General features: G+C 40.3%; 1 protein-coding gene across 2 annotated transcripts; it reads left to right on the top strand.

Annotated features, from left to right (window-relative positions):
- On the top strand, positions 1-9699 carry FAM8A1 (family with sequence similarity 8 member A1). 2 transcript variants are annotated; one of them, XM_044773200.2, is made up of 5 exons: positions 4-847; positions 2110-2230; positions 3880-4003; positions 4502-4641; positions 6134-9699. In XM_044773200.2, the coding sequence occupies exons 1-5, from the start codon at positions 136-138 to the stop codon at positions 6276-6278; spliced, it is 1242 nt and encodes a 413-aa protein (XP_044629135.2). In that variant the 5' UTR covers positions 4-135; the 3' UTR covers positions 6279-9699. The 2 variants fall into 2 exon arrangements, with proteins under 2 accessions (XP_044629136.2, XP_044629135.2); XM_044773201.2 differs by lacking the exon at positions 4502-4641 and having other exon boundaries at positions 1-847.
- Positions 9700-10856: the final 1157 nt, after the last annotated feature.

The following is a 10856-nucleotide window of genomic DNA, read 5'->3' as shown; positions in this document are numbered from 1 at the left end:
GCGGGGCTTCCGCTTCCGGTGGCGGATTGTTGACGCCTGCGGCTGCTGCGGTGGCCACCGGGCCGTTGGGGAGGGCCCAGTGGGGGAGGGAGAGGGCGCAGTGACAGGATCGCCGAGGGTGCTGCTGAGGCGACGATGGCAGAGGGGCCAGAGGAAGCCCGAGGCCGCCCTCCCGGGCAGGACGACGGCGGAGGGGACCCCGAGCCCGTCCCTTCCCTGAGAGGCCCTCCTGCCGCCGCCGCCCCACGCCCCCGGGACGGGTCGCAGGCCGAGCCCCAGGTCCCGGGCCGGCCCCCCGCCCTGGGCCTCGCGCCCGCTGCGGCCGCCGCCGAGGAGTCGCAGCCGCCGCGCGAGCCCGGGAAGCGGGGGGAGGCGGCCTCCAGCCCCGGTGCGGGGCCGCAGGAGCCGGCGGGCTGCGAGGCGCCCGAGGCCGCGGCGCCCCGGGAGAGGCCGGCGCGGCTGAGCGCCCGCGAGTACTCCCGGCAGGTGCACGAGTGGCTGTGGCAGTCCTACTGCGGCTACCTCACCTGGCACAGCGGCCTGGCCGCCCTGCCCGCCTACTGCAGCCCCCAGCCGCCCACGCCGAGCTGCCTCTCGGCCGCCGGCGCCGCCCCCCCGGCCGGGCCGCAGACCCCCCAGCTCGGCTACTACAACCCCTTCTACTTCCTGAGCGCCGCGGCCGCGGGGCCCGAGCCGGGGGCGGCTCCCGGCGTCCCCACCCCTGCCCCCGTCGCGGGCCTGGGACCCCGGGCTCCTCACGGGCAGGCAGCCGTCCGGGCAGCCCCAGTGACGAGGGTAGGCTCCGCCGCCCCTTCGCGAGCCCCGAGCGAGACCGGGCAGCAGGCAGGTGAGACGCGCTGCGGGGGGAGAGGCTGGGCGGAGCGGCAAGGGCCGCGGCGCTCCCGGGGCAGGGCGGGCAGGCTCGTGACGGCTGGTACCTGCCGCGGCCGCCCGGACCGGGCTGTGTCCGTGGGCATCAGCCTTCGTTTGCCCAGGCGTCCGTTTGCGAAGCGTCCAGCGGGGCTGGACGGTTTCCTCTTCCCTTAGACCTGGCACTCCGAATGGATTGCCTTCCTCTTGGGACTAGTTTCCAAGCGTAAAGCAATCTTGGCCCCTCTTCCGTCCTCTTAACCGTGATCGCCACGCTCTGGAGAGTGAGATGCAGAGCGTAATTCTCAGATGACAAACCCACACTCTGGGGACGGGGCGGGGGTGGAGGGGTTGACTGGCAATGCTGGAAATAATCCAGACGTGGATTTATTATACATTATCTATATGTTGTACTATAAGATTTATGGTATCGATAACATAGAATATGTAACTAATATAATTACGTATTCCCGGTATATTAAGGACGGTGGAACTGACGGATGTAAAAAGAGATTTACATGATTACCACTGGAGTTATAAACCTTTCACTGGGCCCTGGCGTAATCTTGTATATTGTCTGTTTAGTTCTGTATGGGAATTAGAATATTTTGAATTGCTTGCACTTTTTAGTTTATTATTTAGACTTTTATCTTATTCAGCCCACAGATATATGGGACAAGAACTAGTTGATGCTGGAATTAGATCCCATTTAGAATTTAGGATGACAGATTCGTAATCCTTGAATTTATTACCTAGAAAGCAAGACAAACGAAATGAATAGGTGGTAATGTGAGGAACACAGGGATTTACTTTGTATTAATTGTCTATACTTAACCTTGATTTTTGGTAAAAAAGAAAAAAAAGTTTAATTTTGTGTCATAGGCTGTGATCACCTGGATTCTCATTTGAGTCCCTAGTGAAATGTATTGAGTACCTTAAATAATTAAACTTATCTGTGAAACCACTTTTCAACATGATGGACGTGAAAGCAAACTTTAAACTGTTCAGGAAATAGAGAAGTGGGGTTGCTATATCTTAATAACGTGCACTATCGATGGAGTCATTACGTGCACTATTGATGGAGTCAATACCAATAATTGTTGCAAGGTTAGAAATTGTTTCTTATGGCTAAGTTGTATCTTGACTTTACCTTCCCCATTTATTACCTGGCTAGTGTTCCAAGCCCTCTGTGAAATGATTAGTATTCCTAATTTTTTCTTTCCTTTTTTTTTTTTGCAGGCAGAGAGTATGTTATTCCGTCCTTGGCCCACAGATTTATGGCAGAGATGGTGGATTTCTTTATTCTCTTCTTTATAAAAGCAACCATTGTCTTAAGCATTATGCACCTCAGTGGAATAAAGTAAGTTCAGGCCATTTGCAGAAAGGTTTTAATGCCTACTGTCTAGAGATGTTGCTTTCTTAAGTTCCGTTCATGCCTGCAAGTGACTACGGATAATCTGTGTGCCAGTGTCATGAGTTCTTTAGGAGCTTTTTCAGGTTTGTTTTTATCTTGTCGGTTTTAAGAAATAACTACAAAGGAGAGAAAAACATTTAATAAATTCTACAAGATCTGTGGGAATCTCATCTATCAAAAGTAGGTAAAAGGAAACTCCAAACCTGGTTTGATTTTAGTCACTGTTTTCTTAGGTCAAGGACTAATTTCCTCGTGCAGAGTGGAGTACCTAAAGACAAAGGCATTAAGAGTTTTTGGTAGATGAAGTATTAATAATCAGCCAGATGGCTTTTCCGAAGGGGATTGCTTATAGATAGGATCAGGCAAGTCCCAAGTGAACTGCAAAGTGAGCCATTTATTTGAATAATCCTTCTTTCAGATGAATGATCATAATAGTGGTTATCAGTTGCTAAGGACTTTCTCCAAACTAGGCATTGACTTCACCTCTTTAGATGGATTCTTGTGTAATCTTACCGTCACTGTGAGGCAGAGGTTAATACCTCCATTTTATAGAGATTGAAATTTGGGCTTACAAGAATGTAAACCCAGAATTTACAAAGTTTGAAAGGTAATAAGTGAGAGTCAAGTTCAAACCCTGGTAGTGAAATTTCAGGGCCCTTGCCAGCAGTCTGAATGTTACTGTGCTTCCTCCCTGTCTCTCCCTCCCTCCCTCCCCTCCCCACGACACAGCCAATCCGGTAAGCGCTCCTTTCTGCTGTCTCCTGACCTTCAACCCAGACTATTTCCTCTTTTTGCTGTCTGACCTTTTGTCATTGTCATTGCTTCTCCCTAGTCCAGTCAGTCATCTCTTGCCTGGGTTATAGCAAAAATCTTCTGACTGGTATCTCAGTGTCCTGTCTCCTGTTTTATCTCCATCCAGTCTCTGATAGAACACGAGAGAGATCACAAATTCTGATTCTGCCCCTCTCCTGCCTCAAAACCCTTCAGAGGCTTCTCACTGCCATCAGGATAAAGTCTTAATGTTTTCATAGGGTTTTACATATGCCTTTATTTCCTAGTCACTGTCGCCTCTCACACTTAATATTTGAGCCATACTAAACTGCCTACAGCTTCCCTCACACTTGCTCCAGGGTTTTCTCTCGTTAGTCCCTCTCTCTGGAACTTCTCCCTTCTTAGTTTGACTAACTTCTCTTCATCCTTTAGATCTCAAATGTCATTCCTGGGAAGCCTTCACTAAGTTAAGAGTACCTAGTATGTGTTTCTAAGTACCCTGCAGTTCCCTATCATAGCCCTTATCCCGCTTTATTATTACTTATCACTGTTTTTCCCTGCTAGGTTAGAACCTCCAGGAAAGCAGAGACCATGTTGAACGCATTCGCCGTTCTATCCCCAGGGCTAGTCCAGTGCCTGCTCGTGATAGTGCTGCTTATTTGTTGAATGATCGAAGGAACGTTTTGTGAAACTAGATGGTTGGAAACCTGAAGATTAGTTTAGAATTTCAATTAAAGTTTGTGACTTACACTAATGGGAAAAAAAAAAAAGCAGCTGCTCTGGTAACTAATTCTTTCTAACCCCCAACTATTAATTTTGTGTAGGGATATCTCTAAGTTTGCTATGCACTATATAATAGAAGAAATAGACGAGGACACGTCAATGGAAGACTTGCAGAAAATGATGGCTGTGGCTCTTGTATACAGATTATTAGTTTGTTTCTATGAGGTAAGCTGCTGGCTTTAGCACATTAATAGTTAACAATCTAATTTTAGAGTATCAGCCCAAGACAAAAAAGTAATGGAAATTTATAGTCATGTATTTGTCAAATGTCTCGTTCTGTTTTTTTCCAAGTTTTCTTTAATTAACGTAATACTTTTCAAGTTAAAAAAAAGTTTCTGAATGGAGACATTTTGCAATTTCTTTGTAATGTATTTTTGTCTTGTGGTTCAAAAATATAAGTTGGTTGTGGAACTTGAAATGTATTTTTCCATAGAAACAACTTGCTAAAAAATATAATGGGTCATAGAGAAATATTACAGTAGAAATCTTGTATTGAAGATGATAGACCTGCAGAAATGCATTAAAAAGTTAACCATTTAGTATTCTATGAAATTCTTTCAACTTGAAATTTTTAAAACATTTATAGTATAGCAGGAAAACTTACCTTTAAAATTGGTATAGTAGAGCCAGTAAATTATTTCTAAATTATCCTTCTTTCCTTAGATAATTTGCATTTGGGGAGCAGGTGGAGCTACCCCAGGGAAGTTCCTGCTAGGGCTTCGAGTTGTGACATGTGACACATCAGTGCTTATTGCACCAAGTCGGGTTTTAGTGATCCCTTCCTCAAATGTTAGCATTACAACGTAAGTTCTTTTCTTAGCTTAATCTATGTACTTATGAAAAAAAAATTTAAGTATAGTAATATAATTCCTAAGTTATACCATTTGATATAGTATTTTTAGGATGTTGGTATTTTTTTTTTCTTTTTCATGGCATGTATAGATAGGCTTACATTTATTAAGTTTGAAACAAAGTTTATGAGTTTTTCAATACTGTTATTTGATTGTGGACCCCTCTTCAGTATACATTTTCAAGATAACCATTTTATGAAATATAAGTCACAATAATGAGAGGCTGATTTGGCTGTTGATGCTATCGATAGCAGGGCTCTGTGCCTAGCTTTTTTATCCTCTAGATCTCTGGATAATGGGTTACTGATCTGCCTTGAGCTTCCGCTTGGTAGTCCCTGTCATTACCCCATCTTGAATAGGCAGTAAGAGTTTTGACAGCTATGCATGCATGCATCTTGCTCCTGCTCTTAAGTGATAGAACTTGTAATACTCCCAGTACTCATGGCTCGCTGTTGGCGTCTGGCTGTGGGGGGAGGTACAGACAGTGATAATGGAAGTTGTGGAGGTGAGTAGGTGGTAATCCGTTGAGCAATACAAGAAACTGGCAGGAACTGCTGCCAGTGATTCAGAGCTGGATTGTTATATAAAGAAATATGAACAAGAGACTCTAGAAGAAGCCTTGATTTTGCTGACATCGTCAAAATTTCCTTACAATTTTGTGATTATAATAATCTTGGCTACTACTTTTAATGAGAGTCCATAATGGCTGATGTTTGTTGAGCACCTCTTATATGCCAAGCACTGTTGAAAACACTGCGTATGTATTAACTAATTTAATCCTAACAACCGTATAAGATAGGTACTATTATCCCCTTTTTACAGATGTGGAACACGACTAGTAGTTGGTAGAAAACAGATCTAAAACCAACTAGTCTGGATTGAGCCCACACTCTTAGCCACTGGGCTTTTCTATAGCCTTTCAGTGCACTAAAAGGCAGAAATCTAACATTATTAGGATTATTCTCTATTCCGAGCAGTTGTTGAAAGCTTTTTAAAGCTTTCCTTAATTACAGGACCCCATAAAGAAAGAAGAGTGCTGATAATAGAATACACAGTAATTTAAAATGCTGGTACTTTACACAAGGTAGAAGTAAGCATACTGAGTTTAGAAGATAATCACACAGTAGTGAGTGACTGTAGAAAAAGGTAAGTAAAAGGAAATACCAGAAAATACTGTAAACTTTTAGTTCACATTCTAATACATGTTTACTACTGCTTTCATGTGAAAGTTCTAAAGTCTTAACTTTTATGTTGTATGAAGTCTTTAGAACTAGCCCGGGTGGTTTGATCATAATATAATGCTACTTGAAAGTAACTCAGATAAAATTCTCTCAACTACACTTTAAATATGCTTTAAATACATATTTTGAACTTTATAGAATACTATCAATCTCTATGTGGTTGGTAGACAACTTACCAGATATTTTTTGCTTTAATTTTTTAGGTCCACTATACGAGCTTTGATCAAGAATTTTTCTATTGCTTCTTTTTTCCCTGCTTTCATCACACTGCTGTTTTTTCAGCATAATCGAACAGCCTATGACATTGTAGCAGGAACCATTGTGGTAAAAAGAAATGGGGTCAGATGATGCCCAAAAAAGCCCTGAATTCCATACTCTGGAATAATGACAAGACTAAATTATGTATCAAGGCCATCAGTATCCCTGGGTCACATTAATTGATGATTTAGAAATTAAAGCAGTCGCTCCAGTGTGATGCAGGTGACTATTCTGGAAGTATTGATTTTACTTGAATGCCAAAGAACTTTTTCAGAAGAAAATCTGTTAAATTCAAGTGTTAAAGTTTTTAGATCAAAAAGAAGGCAAGTGGTTTCATAATCAACAACTGACAGTATACTTTCTTAAGATCTAAGGCATTAGAATTGACTGAAAGCCTTTTCAGCTTTGAAATCGCCAAATGAAACCTTAAAAATTTATTTTGGTTTATCCCAGAATAATGGAATATGTCCAGTTGTGTTTTGTAAACACAGTATTCATCTTTTAGTTAACACTTCTTGGGGAAATTGTCTTTGCCTTTTGGGGGGAGGGAGTGGGGACACAAATTTGATAATCCACTTATCTCCCATCCCAGGAGGTGGTGATGACTCAGCTCAAGGGAAAGTGGGTAGTGAGGCAGGCCCAGCAGTTCTCTGACCTGAAGTTGTGAAATCTGTACCGCAGTTTACTGCGGGAATGATGTAACTTTACAGCTATTCTTAATGCTTACACATGGACTTTGGGGCAAGTTTTGCATGATGATGAAAAAGTATTAAGTCATATTGCTATATTATTGATAATGAAAAGGTAAGTTAGTGATTGCTTTTGATGGGGGGAAAAAGTAAATTTTTACTGTAAATTTATCTTAAAATTCATGTGCAAGTGTTTTCAGTGCCCAAAATCAAACTATAAATATGTGGGGAAAAATTACTTCCATCAAACTGTTGCATATTGACTGTAAAACAATATTCCCGGTATGTGTGCAGCATGAAGAAAGTATTAGTGCTTCTCAGTGTTCCGAATATATCTTCTCTTTATACACAGGGTATTCACATACTAGTTAGTTTCCTTTTATATTTTATATAGTTCCATAACTTTTGAAACGAGTTAAATAATCTTAGTATTTGATGATTAAATACTAGTAACCTGTGAAGTATTAGCAATTTTCCCATTATGGACTGTTCTCTGTATAACAAGGAAGAGTAGAATTTCCAGACATTATTCTAAGTTCTTTGGTTCTGTGGGCCAAAAGCTCATTTTGGGACTGCCAAGGATAATGTTTTGAAGGAAGTTTTGAGCTAAGTAATACTTTGTGTATTGCCATTTTAATTTATTCTATTGAAGCAAAGTTGTGGAGTTTTAAGTATATGTGTGTGCGTTTTCAGATGGCCCAGTTAGCTGTGTTGAGATATACCTGAACGAAAAGTTTTGTTTCTGAGGCATTTTCTCCAACTTTGATATTATTTTCCAAAAAAACACTAAACTGTATTGGACAGTTCATAATTAGATTGCTTAAAGGATCAATCTAGGCTTTATTTTTGGCATTTAAGAGCAAATGCAAGACGTGCATTATCATTGTATCAATTTTTAAATTGGATTTTTCTTTGAAATTTACAACTGTGAAAATATTCACATTTGATGTTTATAGAAACCTTAACAGGTTTCTTATGAATACATTTTTATTGTAAAATTTCATGAACCATGTTTTTCAAAATAACTTTATGTTAAATCCAACATCACGGAAAGCCTAAGTGTCTCAAAGTACTAAACAGATCATTCACTTGTAGCCTCTAGGAAGGTATTTAAAGTGTTACGGCCCATCACAGTAAAAAAACCAAACCAAACCAAAAAAACAACCCACTATTTTGTTATTAAGACCAGAAATTAGGAATTGTTACATAAGTTTACTGCTTAGTAGCATACACATTAGCGCTGGGGTGTACACTACTTTTGCCACTGATTGGGAATTCAGGTTGAAATGTCTTTCAGTCCTGTAGCTCTGGAATACATCTGATGTATAATTTCTTCTCAGATAATTGGACAGTTTGCCAGCTAGGCTATTTTTATTTGTACAGTAAAACAAAAACAGTAGTTATAATTAAAATACTGTACATTTTCCATACCTGAGTCATTCAGGTTAATATCTATGTAGGTTCATTTCGACCCATCTCAGGATTCAAGTTATACTGTATAGCCCTATGAAATAAATAGAAATATTACTTTGTCTGCCTTTACAACAAAATCCAAGTCTGTTTCTGTTTATGAATTTGGCACTTAGGGAAAGAGATTTTGGTTCCAAATTGTTGGAAAAAATGACATTAGGCAAGAAGGAGGAGTCACATTTTTTTCTCTCTGGCTTGAGGGGGATGGAACCTCCCTCTTCTCAATACTTTTCTATTTAGTTTATTTCAGTTATCCAGATGCTGATGCTAATTTTCTGTGTCAAAGTATAATTCTCATGCAGAAGCTCTAACCTAAAAAGGCAAAAAGAAAGTTGTCTTCATAGTACAAACATTACTCATCACTTTTACAAGATAAGTAATAGGGGAACAAAAATTAGGAGTCAAGCTGAGTGAGAATACTATTTCAACGAATATGCCCTAAATAAAACCACAGAACAGGCAGTTAACTTAGCACCTAGAAAATCTCAGTACCCAATTACTAAAAGTAGCCCCAGTGGCTAGTTCACCTTGAGAAGTCTTGACATACTGACCATGTTCATGCTGGGCCTAGGTAGGTAAGTGAGAGTGACGGCAAGCCTTGCTTTTAGATTAATGTGTGATTATAGAAATACAGCTAACACTTTTGGATAGTAAGCTTTTAAAATATTGCCCAACTGTTACTTGTATAGCACTGGTTCAGAAGTTACTTCTTTCTACGTAAACATTTACCTTCCAGTTTCACTCAGATTATTTTGGATTGAAAAAGATGCACTGTATTTGAGGACCACTTTCTCTAAATTATAAAAATGAGTCTTCAGTGTTTATTGTTTCAAATGAGAGTAAAAATTGTTTTAACTCTACTTTAAAAGGATTTGTTCCCTTAAGTGACTTTGGGTGCTTCACTTATGCATAAGTATTTCCAGCAAAAGAACGGTAGAAAGGAGTTGAAAATTAATTGAAACTACTTACTACTTGGGAATAAAGCTTTTTGAGAGGTCTGGGAGTATTAAATATTTTCATTCTGCACTTATCCCTATTAAAACAGGCTATTGTTTCTTTTAAAGAATATGCCTGATTAACAGCAGTATTCCTAAAATCTGACAAGTATCATTTCAGTTACTTACCATTCCCCATTACCCTATACCAAAGGCGAAAAGTTTTACAGTATGTGCTTGCCTGGGTAAAGTTCTTATTTCAAAATGTGTATCTATATTTCCTTGTAGTTCATTATAGGACTTGACCCACAAACACTATCTGATGGCTTGCCTATAAATGAAATTCAGCATTCTATTTTTAATAATTTGTATGCCACCAATTTGTATTCTGTCTCAATAAATACCCAGTCACCAGTGCTTTTGTGTTTTGCCCATTTCTTTGAGAAGGTTTGCTCTAGAACCTCCTGCTTAAGGGAGACCTTGCTTCCAAATACAGCTTCTCTAGCATTCTCTGCCTTCAAGAGAATGGCGACAGCAGTCAACTAGAGTGCTTTCAGAAATAGAGGTGTATCTAACAAAATCACCCACTTTTGGGGATATATTCTTTTAGCAAATCACTCAAAAGTTACCCACAGATGACTAACAATGTTAAACTAACCCTGTCCTTTCCTTAAAGTTGTTAACCATCCCAACCACTGTGTACGATATTAAGGGCCCACATTACACATGAGGATCCAGAAGTGCAGTCTCATAGCTAGTAAATGACTGAGCCGGGCAGTGTAAACCTAGTTAAGAAAGATCTTACAAGCATTTCCTATTCTAACCTTTATGAACAAATCTAGAGAGGAAGGAGAACAGGATAAAAAAACAGGTTCCTCAAGAAGGACAAAGATTTAAAAGATAAATGTAGCTAAACTATGGCCTGGTCTGAGTCCTGTAGGCACTGTGCTGTTATGAGCCCAGACACAAACACCACATTCTGGAACTACAGTGAACTTTTGAGATAACGTTTATAAAAGTTGCCCCATATTATAAGGAAATGAAGGCTCTGACACAGTTATCTAGCTGGTGTGTGTAGCTAGACCCAACATACTCATTTTCTCAATTTTACTATACCAAATTTGACAGTTTCTATTGGACACATGCCAACCTTTGTAAAATTTCCTTGAGTTTCAGACTTTCAACAGGCCCAGGAAATGACATACTGCGAATACAATTAAAGTAAACAAGTGCTCCCCAGGCTGAACTAGGAAGTTTACGGCCTGGTTACAAATTATTAAAATTAATCCAACACTTATTTCAAATAATAAAATCCTAACTACATAAACAATTTCAGGAGAGAATCTGTAACAAATATTAATAAACAGCTGGTTAAAGACAGTTTTCAATTGTCTGAATTGTACTTTTTCTTAATGCCTGAAATCGTAAATTACTCAAAACAACATAGCAAAGTGGCATGCCTGGACTGCATGCATCAGGAGTTCCAGGTGCTTATTTAATGATACCGAGTTTTGGGCCATATCCAGACCCGGGGAATGAATGACTCTCTGGTGAGGAGGGCCTAGAATATACAT

This window comes from Equus asinus, chromosome 8 (genome assembly GCF_041296235.1).
Source record: "Equus asinus isolate D_3611 breed Donkey chromosome 8, EquAss-T2T_v2, whole genome shotgun sequence".
Lineage (NCBI taxonomy): Eukaryota > Metazoa > Chordata > Mammalia > Perissodactyla > Equidae > Equus > Equus asinus.
This window is presented reverse-complemented; position numbering and strand designations above follow the sequence as displayed.